At 43.1% G+C, this 22,056-nt stretch overlaps 1 protein-coding gene across 1 annotated transcript in view; it reads right to left on the reverse strand.

Annotated features, from left to right (window-relative positions):
* LOC124622195 (myrosinase 1-like) overlaps positions 1-22,056 on the reverse strand; it is a 224,212-nt gene that overhangs the window by 49,829 nt on the left and 152,327 nt on the right. The window contains exon 10 of the mRNA XM_047147846.1: positions 11,172-11,309. Coding sequence (XP_047003802.1) covers positions 11,172-11,309 — 138 coding nt within the window. The remainder of the gene's footprint in view (positions 1-11,171; positions 11,310-22,056) is intronic.

Genomic DNA, 22,056 nt, shown 5'->3' on the forward strand with positions numbered 1-22,056 from the left:
ACCAGACATCACCGTAGAGATCAGAATCTGAATTGACAGCATCTACAGGAACTTATGTTGAGAAATCAATGAACAGCGTAGCACTTTTTTGAAGACTGTGTTAGGAAAATACATCTGTAACGGAGGCGTAAAACAAAAGAAGCTGAACAAATTGGCCACGTATTCGTGAACATGTAAAAGCTGCCGCCATGGTTCCTGCTATAAGGATACGTGACCTATATTTGTAAAAACAGGCCTCTAAGTATGTAAAAGACTTTGTAAAGGTCTTTTGTACTTAATGTGACTTTCGTATTTATTGTGGCGTTGGTTTGATCAAGATGTGTCAAGGAATGTTCTACTCATGCACGAATGTTGGCTTACATTGCAGAATACTTCTATTAATCTTGAGGGAAGTATGATGACATAGTCAAACAAATTGATACTGTTCTGGCGATGATAGGATTTTTCTACAGGCAGTGTAGGAATGCCCACATTCTCTCTATTACAAAGCTCTTAACGCCAACAGGGGCCGAGGTAACTGCAGCAACCAAATGTGCAGCTTTTCAAGGCTTGTAGCACCTTCCTGCTAGTAGTACTCATATCTCAGGCAGTGGTCTGTTAAAGAGCTTGACCAGCTTTGTGGGAGAAGGGGGAGGGCAGAGGTAAAATTAAAAGCCATTCGCATTTAAATTAATGTCGTGTTCAGTGTCGATCGCAGAGGGCGATAACTGCATACGTATTAACAGGGTGTTCTTGATTAATTAGAAGACTGAGGAACGTTGACAGAGTTACCACTCCTAATTTAAAAAAAGAAAGGAATAGGTAAAAGTATCGCAATAAGATATATTCTGAGTACATAAAGCCACAAACATGAGGTGTGCCCCGCGCGGGGTAGAAGTGCGGTGTGAGGCGCCTTGCCACAGTTCTCGCGGCTCCTCCCGTCGGAGGTTTGAGTCCTCCTTCGGGCATGGGTGTGTGCTGTCCTTAGCGAAAGTTAGTTTAAGTTAGATTAAGTAGTGTGTAAGCCTAGAGACCGATGACCTCAGCAGTTTGGTCCCATAGGAACTTACCACAAATTTCCATGTTCCAGTGAGTTGCCTGACGTTTCCACAATACAAAAAATACGGGTTACACTGATAGAAATATTTACCAGTGTTTAATAGAATCGACTTACGTAGGAGAGAAAAGTGTTGGTTAGACCAAGATCACTCTCCAGCTCGTTCCTCAGACTTTGGCACGTGGCCAACTAAATGAGTAGCCTTGGAAACAAGTCCAGAAGAATCCTTGCGCATTCTGGATGAAGTCTAACCTTGAACTTCACCAACATCCGCCTCTCTTCCTAACTCCTGATCAGACCCTCCCTCAATCCTCCTATCTCCCTCCCACACACTGCCCACACTCTCTTCACTCCTCTCCCCTCTCCTCAATGTTAATAACCTCTACACGTGGGCAAGGATGTATTAGGTACCACATTCTTATATGTCATGTCTGTCTGTGGACTGATTTGAGGTAATAAACATAGCTAAATGATTCAGATAAAGGTTAAATTTTAGAAGTAGGAGAATTTGAGTATCCACAGAATATCCATGAATTTTATTGTAAAAAAATGGGTCTGAGCACTATGCGACTTAACTTCTGAGCCCATCAGTCGCCTAGAACTTAGAACTAATTAAACCTAACTAACCTAAGGACATCACACACATTCATGCCCGAGGCAGGATTCGAACCTGCGACCGGAGCGGTCGCTCGGCTCCAGACTGTAGCGCCTAGAACCGCACGGCCACACCGGCGGCTAATTTTATTGTAATTTATGCCCAGAAATAATGATACTATCAATAAGCAAGGATTTCCACATGGTACTACACTGAACAGCAAAAGAAACTGGTACACTTGCTTAATGTTGTGTAGGGTCCCCGTGAGCACGCAGAAGTGCCGAAACACGACGTGGCATGGACTCCACGAATATCTGAAGCAGTGCCGGAAGGAACGGATACAATGTCTTCTGAAGAGCACGTTGCAAGGGATCGCAGATATGCTCAATAATGTTCATCTCTGGAGAGTTTTATGGCCAGCGGAAGTGTATAAACTCAAAAGAGTGTTCCTGGAGCCACATGGTAGTAATTCTGGACAAGTGGGGTGTCGCATCGTCCTGCTGGAATTGCCCGAGTCCGTCGGAATTCACAATGGACATGACGGGATGCATGTAATCAGACGGGATGCTTACGTACGTGTCACCTGTCAGAGTCGTATCTAGACGTATCAGGGGTCCCATTTAACTCCAACTGCATGCTTCCCACCCCATTACAGAGCCTCCACCAGCTTGAACAGTCCGCTGCTGACATTCAGGGTCAATGGATTCATGAGGTTGTCTCCATACCCGTACACATCCATCCGCTCGAAACGAGACTCGTCCGACCAGGCAACATGTTTCCAGTCATCAACAGTCCAATGTCGGTGTTGACGGGCCCAGGCGAGGCATAAAGCTTTGTGTCGTGCAGTCAGCAAGGGTACACGAGTGGGCCTTCGGCTCCGAAAGTCGATAGCGATGATGTTTCGTTGAATGGTTCGGACGCTGACACTTGTTGATGGCTCAGCATTGAAATCTGGGGGAATTTGCGGAAGAGTTGCACTTCTGTCACATTGAACGATTCTCTTCAGTCGTCGTTGGTCCCGTTCTTTCAGGATCTGTTTCCGGCCGCAGCGATGTTGGGGATTTGATGTTTTACCGGATTCCTGATATTCACGGTTCACTCGTGAAATGGTCGTACAGGAAAATCCCCACTTCGTCGCTGCCTCGGAGATGCTGTGTCGCAACGCTCGTGCGCCGACCATAACACTACGTTCAAACTCACTTAAGTCTTGATAACCTTCCATTGTAGCAGCAGTAACCGATCTAACAACTGCGCCAGACACTTGTTGTTGCCGACCGCAGCATCGTATTCCGCCTGTTTACATATCTCTGTCTTTGAATGCGCATACCTATACCAGTTTCTTTGGCGCCTCAGTATATAAAGAACGTTATGTGATTCACTAGAGAAATTTAAATTAGTGACTGAAAAATAGTCTTATCCTAAGGTAAATTCAGCAGATATTATCATTTCGTCTAACTTCCTGTATAAAACCATATATCGAAATTAATGCTGAGAAAAGTATGCAGAAAAAAAAAGAATTGTAAATGTTTTCAAAGATACCAGTAACAGTGGCTTTTGTAAAACTAAGCAGAATATGCAAAAAATGAGGGATTTGAAGCTAGTCAAGATCTGTGGGGACAGCTAATGGGGCACAAATGTTTCGTGTTTTCTTTGGACTGTAAGACAAACCAGTGGTAATATTACTATTGTAGTCAAATGCGTGGCTACTTTTTCAATTACTCTTGCATGTAGATCTTGACGTTTAATAAAGAGAGCACAGACATGTGCTTTGCACTGGTTGTCCTTGCAAGAAATGACCTATTTACACTAAAAATATAGTAACGTATTACGGAATTATTCGTAAATACCGGCAAGGTTTCGGAAGACGATTGCACAAAAACCACAAGTTATGAAGAAAAATGACACTTATCAGTCCCTCCATGTTTCGCCGTGGCGCAGCACTACAGGTTGGGCGTGTCTGGGCGTGTGTGAAGCCGTACCGATCGCAGTTGTTACATGAGCTGTCTACTCGGGAGAGTGAACATCGTTCAACACAAGCAGCAGCTACTGGAGGAAGGCGGTTTTCATGGAGTCTGGTTTACAATGACGAAGCTAAATTTGATTTGCCGGGAAAAATGAACCGTCATAACAATCGCGCGCGCAGAACATCCACACGAGATTGTGGAACACATTCGTGATTCTCCTAAAGTTAACGTCTTTTGTGCCAAGCTCTCCTCAAAAGATTATTGGCCATTTTTCTTTGCTGGGAAAACTGAGGCTGGTTTCTTGTATCTGAACATGCTGCAGCGGTGACTGATGGCACATTTAACAACACGACAGTGAAGACTTCATTTTGCGGAAAGATGGTGTTCCACCATACTTTCTTTCAGACGTCTGTGACTACAACAGTGCCGAACTGCCTCAGGGCTGGATTCGATTTCCTGCCCATCATGACTTTCCTCTTATTGAGTGCCCCGATTGTCACGTGATTTGATTCCATGTGATTTGTTGTTATGGTGTTATGTCAAATATCATGTGTTCTTGCCTCAGTTGTCAGTTTTGAAGAGTTGCAAGGAAGGATAATTAATGCGAACGTTGATACAGATCATGACGTGTTGCGACGTGTATGGCAAGAATTTGACTATCGTGTTGACGTTTGCTGCGACACAAGCGGTCTCCGTATTGAGCACCCATAATGTCACTTAAAAACGTCGGGAGATGGTCTACCCACTGGTATGTGTGTCTTTCCTGTATGTCTTGTAAGCTCACCGGACAAGAAAACCACCCCACTGTGCACGGACAGATTAATAGTTAAGTCCTTACAGACGTCGCATCGATCGGGCCCCGTGCTTAACCGCGCCTGCACTGCCTCTACTTTAGCACGAGTCAGTAGCGATCCGTGAGACGTTCAGACTTCAAACGGACTTGTACGTAAAAATGGGAGAATGAAAGAACGTGACAGAATGGCAAAAAAGGAGCAATCGTGTTTGGCCGCTCCCATGGCCATACGTTGTGTGAAATTTGTGGATTTGTTGCTGTCTCGTAGCAGACTGGTCAACTTGCTTATAAGCAGCGGTGTAACACACGTGGCCACGAAATGCGACGTCAGAATTGTGGTCGGAAAAATACGCTGACTGAGAGGTACCGAAAACGTGTTTCACGGCTTGAGTCAAAATCGCTTCCGAACCCGACAGGAATTGCTGCAGGCAGTGGATGAAGGCCCATCCACACCTATAACAGAGAACATCCTGCAAAGTCTCCAGATTCGAATCTCACAGAAGATTTGTGGCATAAATTTGAACAGCAGGGAAACGCCAACGTCAGTCTTCCCGCAGTTTTGTGGAAATGCGCGATCCAATTTTTAGCGAGTGGATGTGACATACCAGCACAACCTTGTGGACGCATTTCCTAACCGAATCCAAGTGGTTATCAAGCCCAGGGATGGAATTAAACGGTATTAAATAATGACCGTTATGATTTCTTTATGGCTGATTAATTTTCTGTCTAGTGAGTTTACTTTTGATGCAGTCGTCTTGTGAATCCCACAGATAAATATGAAAAATTGTGTATCTGGTTCCAGGGCTTAATATTTTTAATTACTCATATTATTCAGCCTCCGCTCTGCTTGCCAAGAGGCCAGTTGAGTTTCATTTGGCAACCGCCACCAGGACATTGAATTCATTCAGAACAATACAGTTCCCTTTCAAGTACTCTAATATACAATAGACTGTTCTGATCTATTGACGATTACTGGCACACATTGCAGAATCTAATAGATACCTCTTCAGGTCGTGCACACTTTTCCCGCATCTCGTGGTCGTGCGGTAGCGTTCTCGCTTCCCACGCCTGGGTTCCCGGGTTCGATTCCCGGCGGGGTCAGGGATTTTCTCTGCCTCGTGATGGCTGGGTGTTGTGTGCTGTCCTTAGGTTAGTTAGGTTTAAGTAGTTCTAAGTTCTAGGGGACTGATGACCATAGATGTTAAGTCCCATAGTGCTCAGAGCCATTTGAACCATTTTGAACCTGCACACTTTCATCTAACAAGACACTGCAGCTGATTTTCAAGTTCACACTCCTCTGTACCTACATTTGCCATCTGCAGTTCAGCATGGAAACGAAGTTGTGAAGCTCAGGATAAATTGGGAAGACATAAGTCAGTGTTTCAGTCTTCACTTTATCAACTTTATCATCTTCCGTATTGGTACATCAGTGTTTCAGCCTTCACTTTGTCAACTACTGTCAGCTACTAGCGGCGCCGCAGTCAGTTGGTGATTCTCCATAGTAACAGCTTCATGTCCACGTTGGTTTCATATACACAGAGCTGCGGAACATGTAGCAGCACTTTCATTTTGTCAACAGTTCAAAACAAGGTTTTGGGAAAATCATACAGCACGCAAGAAATAAAAGTAGCCCTGAAAAATATTTCATGCACCTTAAGATAGGCAACTCAACATACAGCATCTGACTGGGACAGATGATGTAATTTAAGTTGCCTACTCTTTTATGCCTGAAATTTTTCCATGCCAGTTTTATTTTCCTCTGCCGGAAGTAGGCAGGGCAACACGTAGTTCTGTTGCATGTGTGATACTCTTAACTTTTGTAGCAACCGAAATATTTCAGCATGTCTGTATTCTTCTCCTTAATGGAACTGTATAAATTTTCATGGAATTAGAAAGGTCTTGAAAATACGAGTTCAGTGTGTAAGTAGGCTGTTTAGGATTTTATGTTGGTAGCGCCACGTAGCGCTCTATATGAAAATCACTAGCTGTGCTGTGTGAAGTCTGTGGCTGGTTTGCATTGCTGGAATATTTGCTATTGTAGTGTTGGGCAGTTGAATGTGAACAGCGCGTAGCGTTGCTCAGTTGGAGGTGAGCCGCCAGCAGTGGTGGATGTGGGGAGAGAGATGGTAGAATTTTGAGAGCGGACGATCTGGACGTGCGTCCATCAGGAGGAGTAAATTTGTAATACTGTATATCATGAACTGATATATACATGATGACTTTTGAATATTGTTAAGGTAAATACATTGTTTGTTCTCTATCAAAATCTTTCAGTTGCTAACTATGCCTATCAGTAGTTAGTGCCTACAGTAGTTAGAATCTTTTATTTAGCTGGCAGTATTGGCGCTCGCTGTATCGCAGTAGTTCGAGTAACGAAGATTTTTGTGAGGTAAGTGATTCATGAAAGGTATAGGTTATTGTTAGTCAGGGCCATTCTTTTGTAGGGATTATTGAAAGTCAGATTGCATTGCGCTAAAAATATTGTGTGTCAGTTTAGTGATGATCAGAATGAGTAAAGAGAGAAATGTCTGAGTACGTTCGGTTTTGCTCAGCTGTTTGATAATCAAATAACGTAAGAGGTTTACCAGCACAGTCAATCATAAATTTTTTCTAAGGGGATATTTCAAGTGAAGTAAGCTGAAACTTTTCGCAAAAACATTCAAGTACTATGCCAAAACTGGAATGGAAGGCGACTGCAATCGGCTACTGCTACACGGCCTAATGAGGCTTTCACACCAGGACTGCCGTTGTATTAAGCCTCTTATCTTTTACTTGTTTCCTCAAAGTCTGCTCGCTTAAGCATGAGGACGAACAGGCATTTAAGGGGACCAGACCGTGGTTCAGGTCGAAAAAAATCGATTTTGTGTTTTTATCATATTTCGATAGATTAAGGTTTTATTTAAGTATTCTGAAAAGGATATTGCTGAAAAAAATTTTTCCCTACCACGTGTGTTTATGTGCCACGCCCACTATTCTATCACCCACTTTTCTGCATATATTTTAGATCTTTATATCCCCTACATTGCGCGTCAGGGATTTGTTTTTTACTCCCGAGTGTCTTGGTTATCCTTGGAATGCAACGGTCGGTATTCTTTTGTTTCTGCTGTTTGTAAACAACACGCTTTCAAACACGCGATTAGTTTTGTGCAAGTGTGATTGCGAGTAGTTTTTATACTAACGTTTGCAGTGCTTGTTTACGTGTGTTTTGTTGTCTTTATTGAAGATGACGAAACGTAAAGGCATTTTCAAGAAACGACAATTTAGAGGAAACAATTTTAGAAAGCTTTCTGTACAAGAGGTTATGTCACCTGGCAACGATGTTTCAAATTGTAATTCTTCAGCAAGTGCGTCATCAAAGAAGCTCTCACAATTTCAAGAGAATTACAACGAATTTCCTGTAAGTGGCAAGGAGTGCAGTAACGTTATTATAGATTTGAGAATATTATCAGATGTAATTTCTAAATTTGTACAATTTAGACAGAGTGGTGAGTCACAGAGTATGAGAATTTGTGAGAGTGTCAGTGGGAGAAAAGGCCTAGCAATTGCTTTGGATTTAATTTGCACTAAATGCTCAGCTGTGATTTCATTTATGAGTTCTTCAAAACCAGATGCAAGTGGCCCTTATGAAATCGATAGTAGATTTGTTGACGCCCTACGGTCCATTGGCAAAGGCATGACTGCAGGAAGAACATTTTGTTCAGTGATGAACTTACATCAACCACCAAATAAATTTGAAAAACTGACTGCAATTTTAGAGAAAGCTGTACATGAGGTCTGTGAGGAAAGCATGAAACTGGCTGCTAGGGAAGCAGTGGAAGAAAATGATGGATGTTCGACATTGCAGTTGCACTTGATGGAAGTTGTCAGAAAAGAGGACATACTTCTCTGAATGGAGTAGTGACTGCCACGAGTGTAGACACTGGTAAAGTGTTAGATGTGGAGATAATGTCTAAATATTGCAACTGTTGTAAGGCCAGTGAACATAAAGAACACAACTGTGTGGCTAATTTTAGAGGAACAAGTGGTCGTATGGAAATTCATGGAGTGCAACAAATATTTCATCGCTCTGTAGAAACAAGTGGCGTACAGTACACGAAATATTTGGGCTATGGTGACAGTAAGGCATAAAACAATGTGGTGAACTCTAAACCATATGGAGATGCCATTATTAGCAAAATAGAATGTGTAGGCCATGTTCAAAAACGTTTGGGAACAAGGCTGAGAAAACTAACTGTTTATATGAGAGGAAAAAAATTAGAAGATGGAAAATTGTTGACCGGACAGGGTCGGTTAACCAAAACTGAAATAGAAAACTTGCAGGTATACTATGGGCAGCCAATTCGGAGAAATAAAGAAAATATGGAGGCAATGAAGAGAGATGTTTGGGCCATATTCTTCCATAAAGCCTCTACTGATGAAAAGCCATGACATGGATTGTGTCCATCAGGAGAAAATTCGTGGTGCAAATACAATAGGGCTCAGGCAACTGGAGAATCTTATTCTCACCAGAATTCTCTTCCTGCTGCTGTTATTACAGCAGTTAAACCTATTTTCACAGACTTGGCTCATCCTGACCTTCTAAGGAAATGTCTGTATGGGCAGACACAGAACCCAAATGAATGTTTCACCAGCATAATTTGGAACCGCCTTCCTAAAACTGTATTTGTAGGAATGCATACAGTGAAACTAGGAGTTCATGATGCTGTTATTACATTAAATTGTGGTAATACTGCCGGCCGGAGTGGCCGAGCGGTTCTAGGCGCTACAGTCTGGAACGGCGCGACCGCTACGGTCGCAGGTTCGAATCCTGCCTCGGGCATGGATGTGTGTGATGTCCTTAGGTTAGTTAGGTTTAAGTAGTTCTAAGTTCTAGGGGACTGATGACCTCAGAAGTTGAGTCCCATAGTGCTCAGAGCCATTTGAACCATTTTTTGTGGTAATACTGGAAAGTGTTGGGTACTGGAAAAGCTGGGAATTAATGCTGGTGGGCTGCAACATTGCGATAAAATGAGGATAGCCGATGCAGACAGGTCTGCATCTAATATGGCCAAGAAAGTAAGACAAACACTCAGGAAGGTGAAAAAGAAGCTGGAAGACCTGCTAGAGGCCAAAGAAGGGCCATCATATGCAGCGGGACAGTATTAATTAACTGTAAGTAACAAATTTCAAAAGTTTTTATTTGAACTCAATTTCCCGCTAAATAAAATTTTCAGTACATATGCCACATTATATCAGAAAATATCATAGATAAATGAATGAAATTTTCAGAGACTCTGCATAGCATAGAAAGCCACCTCTGGTACTACGTTCATTAATATTCCCCCATTAGGAAGCTCACAAAAAATATTTTCTGTAGATAAAACTTAATATTTTTTGTTAGTAAATTTAAAAAAAGTATTTCTTAAAAACTATAAAATGGATAAAGTAGATTTTAGTACAGTTGACTCTATTAGCATCATGTAACATACAGTAAAAGTATTATTGCATTAAATTGTTTCTTTCAGAAATGGGTCAAATACTTGCCTAAATTAACATGGGTTCGATTGGCGGGTTGTGGTCCTCTTAAAATATTTTTCCTAAGCTCCTTCCGATACGTTAGAAGTTAGCATATTGTTTCATTTACAGAAATTGTAGCTAATGTTGTATCTGTGTCCTATAAAAAGAGAGGACCAAGAGGAATTACGGTTTATTTCACAAGGAGGCCGCAAGGCAATCGGATTTTTGTAATTTTTTATATTTAAGGTAAGCGAAATTCACAACTGAAATATCAGTTCTCGAAATCTGTTCGAAGCAACTCACAAAAACTCTGAAGGAAATCGACACTGAAGTTTTAAGACCATCTTAAATACCTTTAAATTAGGGCGATTTTCTCGACTAGGAGCGTGACTGTGGGGTAGAATGATCTTTTGCCACGTTTGGGTCCTGAGATAGGTTCCCAGCTGACGCTAATTTTTAAACAGCGATGCATGTTTTACTAACATTTGCCTGAAGCTTAAAATACATTAAGCTGGAAAAAATCAGTAACGTTCGAGACCAGTAATCGCTGGTTGGAAACTCGTTTCGATCATTACTTTTTTGTTTATTTTTCTTTTCATTTCGGTTACCTACGTCATTTAAACATAAAATTCATCTAATATATGCTGAGTAACAATATGTGTCATTTTTATGAAAAATGCGCGTCTTCTTATTGCTAATTACATATCGCATACAAATATTTAGTTTTCGTTGCAAATATAAATTCTTAATTAGGACTCTTTTATGAAAGATTGTTTAAATTAAAAACAGAGCGTTAGAAATAAATTTTTTCATCCTCGTGTATTTTGCGCTTCACGGAAATACTCATGGAACAGCAGCTTTTCTTTAGAATTTTGCTCTGGCTGGGAAGCGAGCCTGAACTCTGAGCTTCACGTAACCTAAAAAAAAAAAAAAAAAAAAAAAAGAAATCCAATTGGCACGTGGTCTTGTAAGTATCCTCAGCCTTCCTTCTTGCTGCATATGACAAGAGTGCTTCGCATGGGGGCCCAACTGAAATATGGAACACCAATTCGAAACACACACACAGTCAAGCAGGCAATGGAAATTCAAAAGACATCTTACAAAGTCGGTATGCATTTATGCGTAGGAAGTAACTGAAATCTGACACTACTAGTAAGCTTTGTTTCCACCTTTACCTGTTGTAGTAAAGAACTTGTAATGTGTTATTACAGTCTCACAACTTTGTGACATTTTTATACCTTCGCTCGCTCGCACAGCTTGGGCGCGCTGCGGGCCAGATGGACTTACCCTGATGTAGGCTACGCGCTGTTTGTCATCCAGCGTAGTGCCGTCGTCGCTGCAGCCGTTTTCTGTGACGATTATTGGGTACCCGGGATAGTTCACTGACAGCCAGTTCAGAGTCTTCCTCAGCCCCACCGGCACAACCTGTGGATTACAATACTTGTATAATGTCTCGCAGCATCCGTATAATAAACTTACTGTTACTGTTTTCTACTGCCGTTGTAACGTCCACGAATAATCGTTCATTCTGAGTGAGTGTCCGTAGCGAGGCACGCTTTCCAAACGAATTGGAGAATCACAGAAAAATGCTACCGGAACCTAGGGATGACACCATGACCCTATAGTAAGATAGGACCAAGTCAAATGAACATTTACCTGACATGAAGCAGAGTCGCATGAATCCACCAGAGAATATTGGTTTTTAAAGTACTCTTCGTGAAGAAACAATACCAATTCGTAGACTGTTGTTGGAGGATCTCCATGTTTACATGTCATTATTATGAATGGTTCTAGTGTAACCATACAAAATTTCCAAGAATCAATTTTTAGACATAAATCTAAGGCTGTTGGAAATTGAAACATCTGAAGGATCAACCAACGGCTATCGCGCATGCATAACTGTGCTCATAACTGTGCTTTTGGAAGATAGAGGAGAGCTTGACAGCAGACAAAAGACATCCTTGATAGTGAAGACATATTTCAATTCCCGAGGATGCCCATCCACGTACGATTATAAAAACAGGCAGTGCTATGACGCATCTTTATGCTAATATTCCTCAGCTTGTTTGGGCTGAAGTAATAAATGCAGCCTCAATGTCGTCATCCACTGAAGGCCACGCCTTGGTTCATGTAGCTATCCTTTTCCCTCTCGTTCTCGCTCTCCCCTCCGTGACATTTCGGTTGGGGTTGCTGCTGTCCTTTCTACTGGAAACATTTGGCAGTGTGGAGCGTGCGGAACTTCCTCTTAATTTTCTTGCCAATGTGTTCCTTTCGAATAGTTTTTGGAGGGAGTGCCATTAACAACATACTGGAAATCCTGACTGTTGGGGCCTGAATGAGAGTGCGTTTGAAGGTCACTTTTGCATATTCTTTTTAAATAACTCGAAAACTACAGCCTCAGGTGAAAACCTATCCCTGTGCAAAATTTAACTAAAATATATTTCCTACAAAAAGATCCAGTTGATTTTTTTTCTGTAAGACTAATACACTCCTGGAAATGGAAAAAAGAACACATTGACATCGGTGTGTCAGACCCACCATACTTGCTCCGGACACTGCGAGAGGGCTGTACAAGCAATGATCACACGCACGGCACAGCGGACACACCAGGAACCGCGGTGTTGGCCGTAGAATGGCGCTAGCTGCGCAGCATTTGTGCACCGCCGCCGTCAGTGTCAGCCAGTTTGCCGTGGCATACGGAGCTCCTTCGCAGTCTTTAACACTGGTAGCATGCCGCGACAGCGTGGACGTGAACCGTATGTGCAGTTGACGGACTTTGAGCGAGGGCGTATAGTGGGCATGCGGGAGGCCGGGTGGACGTACCGCCGAATTGCTCAACACGTGGGGCGTGAGGTCTCCACAGTACATCGATGTTGTCGCCAGTGGTCGGCGGAAGGTGCACGTGCCCGTCGACCTGGGACCGGACCGCAGCGACGCACGGATGCACGCCAAGACCGTAGGATCCTACGCAGTGCCGTAGGGGACCGCACCGCCACTTCCCAGCAAATTAGGGACACTGTTGCTCCTGGGGTATCGGCGAGGACCACTCGCAACCGTCTCCATGAAGCTGGGCTACGGTCCCGCACACCGTTAGGCCGTCTTCCGCTCACGCCCCAACATCGTGCAGCCCGCCTCCAGTGGTGTCGCGACAGGCGTGAATGGAGGGACGAATGGAGACGTGTCGTCTTCAGCGATGAGAGTCGCTTCTGCCTTGGTGCCAATGATGGTCGTATGCGTGTTTGGCGCCGTGCAGGTGAGCGCCACAATCAGGACTGCATACGACCGAGGCACACAGGGCCAACACTCGGCATCATGGTGTGGGGAGCGATCTCCTACACTGGCCGTACACCACTGGTGATCGTCGAGGGGACACTGAATAGTGCACGGTACATCCAAACCGTCATCGAACCCATCGTTCTACCATTCCTAGACCGGCAAGGGAACTTACTGTTCTAACAGGACAATGCACGTCCGCATGTATCCCGTGCCACCCAACGTGCTCTAGAAGGTGTAAGTCAACTACCCTGGCCAGCAAGATCTCCGGATCTATCCCCCATTGAGCATGTTTGGGACTGGATGAAGCGTCGTCTCACGCGGTCTGCGCGTCCAGCACGAACGCTGGTCCAACTGAGGCGCCAGGTGGAAATGGCATGGCAAGCCGTTCCACAGGACTACATCCAGCATCTCTATGATCGTCTCCATGGGAGAATAGCAGCCTGCATTGCTGCGAAAGGTGGATATACACTGTACTAGTGCCGACATTGTGCATGCTCTGTTGCCTGTGTCTATGTGCCTGTGGTTCTGTCAGTGTGATCATGTGATGTATCTGACCCCAGGAATGTGTCAATAAAGTTTCCCCTTCCTGGGACAATGAATTCACGGTGTTCTTATTTCAATTTCCAGGAGTGTAGTTAGCACATAGCAGGCGAGAGAATATGAAAATCTCGCATATGAATTTTTAACGCCAGATACAATATTACGGTTTGCATGAACCGGGATCAATTGGGACAGCGGAATAACCCTGTGTATAAAGCATAGTGTATGTAAATGGTGACAATTATTGAATTACATGAAAGAAAATCGTATGCTCCTGAACGGTTTGCATTAGGACGTTCAAACAGCACGGCTGGCGGCGAGGCATGACGGAAATTGCTATGCGCATTCAAGGTTTGGTTTAGCGACGAAGCCAATTTTCATTTGGATGGGTTCGTCAATAAGCAAATTTGGCGCATTTTGGGGATTCAGGATCCGCATTTTGCGGTCGAGAAGTCTCTTCACCCTTAATGGGTGACTGTGTGGTGAAAAATGTCCAGTCACAGAATAATCGGTGCGATATTCCTTTATGGTACAGTGACTACCAAAGTGACCCTGTTGTAGACAAGATGTGGTTCATGTAAGACGGAGCTCGACCCCATCGAAGCAGGAGGGTGTCTGATGTCCCGGAGGAGCACTTTTGGGACCGCATTCTGTCTCTGGGGTACCCAGAGGCCACTGGCAGGACCTGGATTGGCAGCCATGTTCTCCACATCTGAACACATGCGACTCCTTTTTGCGGGGCTATCTTAAAGACAGGACGTACCCTGATATCACTGTTCAGCCATTCAGGAGGTCACTGACAGCATAGATGTTCCAACACTTCAGCGGGTCATGCAGAATATCGCTATTCGTCTGCGCCACATCATCGCCAATGATGGCAGGTATACTGAACATGTCATAACCTAAATCCAAATATCTGTAGTGATGTTTACATCTTGAATGATGTGTGTGCATGCCATAGTTTGTAACTAATTTACGTTTTTTTCATATAGTTCAATAATTTTCATCCTGTATGTATGTATGTATGTGTGTATGCCTGGGTTCTCCTCCCAGATCCCTTGAGCAATTTCATCCAAACAGGAACAGCAGGTCTCAATAGTATTAGCAGTAAGGGGTTTATAACTGCCTAGCTCCAATAGAAGGGAAGATAAGGACAAAAAAATGTTATTTAGCTAATGGCATATAGGCCACCCTGTATGACAGGCATGTTATGTGGGAATGGTATCAGTGTGCCAAGTCAACCTGGTTTGCAGGGCAGCCTACATGTTAGGGTAACAAAGTTTTCCCAGCCCCAACATGAAGGGTGCCCTGCGTGACAGGTGTATTGTGTTACATTGTATTGGCTTGTTTTATCAGTCTGCTTTGCTTGGTGGCCTGTATATCAGGGACAAATAAATGAGTTTCAAGCACCTGATATGTAGCCTGACCTGCATGATGGTGGAGTAGTATTGGCCAACTTTACTGAACTGTACTGAAAGGGCTACTCGTGCCGAAGAGCATGGCTGGGACAAGGTTGATTTGGATAGAGGGGAGATGGTCAGAGAGAGGTGGTGGAGGAAAGAGAGAGGAGGTAGGTAAAGGTGTAGAGGGGCAGTGGGAAGATTGAAAAAGAAGAGTGGAGGTGGAGATGGAGAGAGAGAGGGGTAGGAGGATACAGTCAGACAGAGGGGGAGAAAGATATGATTAGAGAGAGAAGGTGGAGGAAATAGGCAAAGAAGGGGAGGAGAAGGTGAAGAGACAGAGAGAGTGGGGAATAGGAGATAGAGGTAGGAGGACGAGGTGGGCAGACAGAGAGAGGAATAAGTGGACACACAGAGGTGCGAGGAGGAGGTGTGTTCAACATATGTTTCGGACACATATGTGGGTGAAGCTGCAGGGAAAAGGCTAGTTTTCTGAACAGAAAAGCAGTATCAAAGAGGAAAACACGAGACAAACCTTCATGTGGAGTTATTAAACTTATTTCTCTAAAATTTCTTCACCAAAGAAGACGAATAAAATATTGCAGCGTGCGAACCAGGAACTTCTGCCAACACGAGTAAATTAGAAATAGATATCCTCGGTGGAGCAAAGCAGCTTAAATCAATAAACAAAGCAAGTCTTCCGGTGCAAACTGCATACCAATTGGGCTTCTTTCAGAGTATACTGTCACAATAGCTCCATACTTAGCATTAATACATAACCATTCACTGAACGAAAGTTCCATACCTAAAGACTGGAAAGTTACGCAGGTTACACCAATGCTCAGGAAAGGAGACAGGAGCAATACGATGAATTACAGACCCATATCAAAAACGTCGATTTTCAGTAGCATTTTGCAACGCATATGGTTTTTGAAACACATTTTGTGTTCGAACATTAAGAATTACCTCGCAGAAAACGGTCTATTGACACAGTCAGCACGGATTCATAATATATCTTTCTTGTGAAACACAACTATCTCTTTACTTGCGCGAAGTAATAAGTGATATCGACAGGGAATATGAAATTTATTCCATATTTTTAGATTTCGAGAAGGCTTTTGACACCGTTCCTTACAAAAGACCTATTCAAATTACGTGCCTAGGGAGTATCGTTTCAGTCAAGGCGCAGGACCTCGTAAGTAGACTGGCCTGTATGCTAGCAGGACCCATGCCTCCCAAGCGAGTCTAAGCACCGGCAGATAGTAGTCCCGAGCCCTCCATACCATCTCGGAGTGGTAGTCTGTTGGCTCAGATTTCAGTCTAAGGCAGATCGCTTCATAGTGAACGTGTTCCCCGTCGCTGTTGCAGTCTGTAAAACAGGAAAGAAAATGCTGCTTCAGAAAGGCAACACTTTCGTATTCCAAAAACTGTAGCGCGACGGGCGTGGAGCCTTAAGAATTGCAAAATTTTATTAACATTGTCTCCTTTGAAGACACCGATGTGCTCGAGTCAAGATGACCACAACCAGTCAGACAGATGGTGATCAAATTCAGACGCAGAAACTATTCCGTCAAAGCTACGGAACAGATATGTGAGAAACTATAAAACTGACATATAAACAACTTACAGGAGAACACACAGCAAAGACACCCATTAAAAATGTCGACAGCTTTGGTAAATCCATTTACAAAGTTAGGCGGAAAATTCCATCGAAATGACTTACAAGTACCCAGGGGATTCATGTTCTGAACACATTAACTGTGAGAACTGCAGATGGGGCGAATTTGTTGTTACATAATGATTCTGACAAGAGCTTGTAATATTCTGTGAAGCTGAAACCTCAGAATAATTAGTCAGTCTGACACAATATATGTTGGTGGAACCTTCAAGTACTGCATAAAGCTTTTTGTTAGTTATTTACGATTATTTACGACACTATATTGCAATGGTGATTTCCTTTGTTCAGCGACAAGAAAACTTTATTCTATCAGCATGTCTTTTCGACAGTTGTTGATAAAAGACATAATCTAGGTATGAAATTAAACCTTCAACGACGTTTTCAAACTTCTAAGAGAGTATTATGGAAGCTTGAAGTGAAGGGTGGTCTGTTGTAAGATTCGAAGATTGTAAATTTCATCTAATATAGAACTGGGGGCGAAATATAAAAATACTCGGACTAGATCATGACTGCTGTTCCTGAAATGAAATGGGGAAGTTTCTCTCTTATGATTGCTGACTGTTTTGTTGAAAACGTAACGTCACCGATGCCTATGAATGAAAAACTAGAATGTTGGTAGATACTTACATACACAAGAACGTCTTTCCTCTATCCATTATGTCAAAATTAAGTTTTAACAGACAGAAACCACCATTGCTTTCGAAAGATTCCACAGAAACTACTCTAGTCAGTTGTACATAGCACTAAACGATTTTCAGGCACCACTCTTCTGGCCATGTGATAGAAATGTCGTCAAAGAAGAGGAATTTGTAGCTACTACCGTAATACTGTTGATCAGTCAGACGAAACACTCAGTGATCAGTCTGAACCTTCTACAATGTCTCACGAATGTGAACCAGAACACACTATTGCAACAGTTGTCAACATTAAGTCAACAAATAAAGGCTTGCTTGAACAGCTAATTTCCTATCCCCTGTATAACAGCAGTTATCAAGAAAAATACAAAACGACCTAAATCTACAATGGAATTAACATCAAGTGCTTATAGAAAGAAAATAAAAGCCAAAAAAAAAAGGCAAAAAAGAAGAAACTTGCGCACAAACATATAAAAAGGTACAGATAGATGAATACTTTAAGATGAAAAAAGGGATACAGTGAATTGGTTATGTCAGCTGTGTAAGGAAGATGGAAAATAAGACATGTTCTGTGTACGAAATGTAAAGATTGAGTACATGACCTATGTCCTTGAGTGGAAAGTAAAGTTAAGAAATATTTCCCTGTTACCTGTGTGCAAACCTCCCGATATTCGATACGCCATCGTAAGCAATTTAATTTGTTAAGAATTTATAATTTGTTTCCTATGTGTAGTTTCAAACGCGTGACAATGGAAGTAACATTCTGTTAACGGTTTTTATTTCGCTACTGTGCCTTTTATTACATTATTCCATGGATTTATTATACGTCGCTGACTTCAAAGTGCGGATTAGGCTATAAGGCAGTGGCCGTCAAACATTTTTGCTTAGGATTCGATACTGAGACACTTTAGGGCGACACATCGGGCTGCATAGGAAATGGGGAGTGGCGAGGGGGGAGGGGGGGAGGGAGTTGGAGTGCAAGTGCAAGAAAAGTTCAGTTTTCACCAAACCTTGGATATTGATAGAAGCTTTCCATTTACATATTTCGAATCTGCATGTTATACATTGAAGAGTCAAAGAAACTGGTACTACAGCTACCTATTATCGTGTAGGGCCCTCGCGAGCACGCATAAGTACCGCAACGCGACGTGCCATGGACTCGACTAATGTCTGCAGTAGTGCTGGATGGAACTGATGCCATGAATCCTACAGGGCTGTCCATAAATCCGTAGCATAAATCCTGAAGAGTACGAGGGGGTGGAGATCTCTTCTGAACAGCACGTTGCAAGGCATCCCAGATTGCTCAATAAAGTTCATGTCTGGGGAGTTTGGCGGACAGCAGAAGTGTTTAAACTCAGAAGAGTATTCCTGGAGCCATTCTGCAGTAATTCTGGACGTGTGGGGTGTCGCATTGTCCTTCTGGAATTTCCCAAGTCCGTCGGAATGCACAATGGATATGAATCGATGCAGTTGATCAGACAGGATGCTTACGTACGTGCCAACAGTCAGAGTCGTATCTCGACGTATCAGGTGTCCCATAGCACCCCAACTGCGCACGCCACAGACCATTACAGAGCCTCCACCAGCTTGAACAGTCCGCTGCTGACATTCAGGGTCGATGGATTCATGAGGCTGTCTCCATATCCGTACACGTTCATCCGCTCAATACAGTTTGAAACGAGACACATGCGACTGGACACAACAACATATTTCCAGTCATTAACACTTCAGTGTCGGTGTGGCCGGCACAGGCGAGGCATAAAGCTTTGTGTTGTGCAGTCGTCAAGGATACAGGACTGAGCCTTCGGTTCCTTAAGTCCATATAGGTGATTTTACGTTGAATGGTTCGCACGGTGACACTTGTTGATGGCCCAGCATTGAAATCTGCAGCATTTTGCGGTAGGGTTGCGCTTCTCTCACGTTGATCGATTCTCTTCAATCATCATTGGTCTCGTACTTGCAGGATTTTTTTTCCGGCCGCAGCGATATCGATGTTTTACAGGATTCTTGACATTCACGGTACACTCGTGAAATGGTCTTACGGGAAAATCCCCACTTCATCGCTACCTCGGACATGCTGTGTCCCATTGCTCGTGCACCGGTTATACTACCGTGTTCAAACTCTCTTGAATCTTGATAAACTGTCTTTGTAGCAGCAGTAACCGAGCTAACAACTATGCAAGGTTGGCTCTGAGCACTATGGGACTCAACTGCTGAGGTCATTAGTCCCCTAGAACTTAGAACTAGTTAAACCTAACTAACCTAAGGACATCACAAACATCCATGCTCGAGGCAGGATTTGAACCTGCGACCGTAGCGGTCTTGCGGTTCCAGACTGCAGCGCCTTTAACCGCACGGCCACTTCGGCCGGCTACTATGCAAGGCACTTGTTGCCTTATATAGGCGTTCTCGACCTATGCGCAGTACTCTACGTGTTTACATGTTGTTGCTGTTGGCGCCGGCCGCGGTGGCCGTGCGGTTCTGGCGCTGCAGTCCGGAACCGCGAGGCTGCTACGGTCGCAGGTTCGAATCCTGCCTCGGGTATGGGTGTGTGTGATGTCCTTAGGTTAGTTAGGTTTAAGTAGTTCTAAGTTCTAGGGGACTTATGACCTAAGATGTTGAGTCCCATAGTGCTCACAGCCATTTGAACCATTTTTTTGTTACTGTTGTGGTCTTCAGTCCAGAGACTGGTTTGATGCAGCTCTCCATGCTACGGTATCCTGTGCAAGCTTCTTCATCTCCCAGTACCTACTGCAACTTACAACCTTCTGAATCTGTTTAGTGTATTCATTTATTGGTCTCCCTCTACGATTTTTACCCTCCACGCAGACCTCCAATACTAAATTGGTGATCCCTTGATGCCTCAGAATATGCCCTACCAACCGATCCCTTCTTCTAGTCAACTTGTGCCACAAATTTCTTTTCTCTCCAATTCTATTCAATACCTCCTCATTAGTTATGTGATCTACCCATCTAATCTTCAGCATTCTTCTGTAGCACCACATTTCTATTCTCTTCTTGTCCAAACTATTTGTCGTCCATGTTTCACTTCCATACGTGGCTACACTCCATGCAATTACTTTCAGAAACGACTTCCTGACACTTAAATCTATACTCGATGTTAACAAATTTCTCTTATTCAGAAACGTTTTCCTTTCCATTGCCAGTCTACATTTTATATCCTCTCTACTACGACCATCATCAGTTATTTTCCTCCCCAAATAGCAAAACTCCTTTATTACTTTAAGCATCTCGTTTCCTAATCTAATTCCATCAGCATCACCCGATTTAATTCGACTACATTCCATTATCCTCGTTTTGCTTCTGTTAATGTTCATCTTATATCCTCCTTTCAAGACGCTGTCCATTCCGTTCAGCTGCTCTTCCAGGTCCTTTGCTGTCTCTGACAGAATTACAATATCATCGGCGAACCTCAACGTTTTTATTTCTTCTCCATGGATTTTAATTCCTACTCCGAATCTTTCTTTTGTTTCCTTTATTGGTTGCTCAATATACAGATTGAATAACATCGGGGATAGGCTACAACCCTGTCTCACTCCCTTCCCAACCACTGCTTCCCTTTCATGCTCCTCGACTCTTATAACTGCCATTTGGTTTCTGTACAAATTGTAAATAGCCTTTCGCTCCCTGTATTTTACCCCTGCCACCTTCAGAATTTGAAAGAGAGTATTCCAGTCAATATTGTCGAAAGCTTTCTCTAAGTCTACAAATGCTAGAAACGTAGGTTTGGCTTTCCTTTATCTATTTGCTAAGATACGTCGTAGGGTCAGTATTGCCTCACGTGTTCCAAACTGATCTTCCCCGAGGTCGGCTTCTACCAGTTTTCCATTCGTATGTAAAGAATTCGTGTTAGTGGTTTATTAAACTGATAGTTCGGTAATTTTCACATCTTTCAACACCTGGTATTTTTGGGACTGGAATTATTATATTCTACTTGAAGTCTGAGGGTATTTCTCCTGTCTCATACATCTTGCTCACTAGATGGTAGTGGTTTGTTAGGCCTGGCTCTCCCAAGGCTGTCTAATGGAATGTTGTCTACTCCCGGGGCCTTGTTTCGTCTTAGGTCTTTCAGTGTTCTGTCAAACTCTTCACGCAATATCATATCTCCTATTTCATTTTCATCTACATTCTCTTCCATTTCTATAATATTGTCCACAAGAACATCGCCCTTGTATAGACCCTCTATATACTGCTTCCACCTTTCTGCTTTCCATTCCTTACTTATTGCTGGATTTCCATCTGAGCTCTTGATATTCATGCAAGTCGTTCTCTTTACTCCAAAGATCTCTTCAATTTTCCTGCAGGCAGTATCTATCATACCCCTAGTAATATGCGCCCCTACATCCTTACATTTGGGCTCTATCCATCCCTGCTTAGCCATTTTCCACTTCCTGTCGATCTAATTTTTGAGACGTTTGTATTCCTTTCTGCCTGCTTCATTTACTGCATTTTTGTATTTTCTCCTTTCATCAATTAAATTCAATATCTCATCTGTCACCCAAGTATTTCTATTAGCCCTTGTCTTTTTACCTACTTGATCCTCTGCTAGCTTCACTATTTCGTCTCTCAAAGCTACCATTCTTCTTCTACTGTATTTCCTTCCCCCATTCTTGTCAATCGTT

Source organism: Schistocerca americana, chromosome 7 (genome assembly GCF_021461395.2).
Source record: "Schistocerca americana isolate TAMUIC-IGC-003095 chromosome 7, iqSchAmer2.1, whole genome shotgun sequence".
Classification (NCBI taxonomy): domain Eukaryota; kingdom Metazoa; phylum Arthropoda; class Insecta; order Orthoptera; family Acrididae; genus Schistocerca; species Schistocerca americana.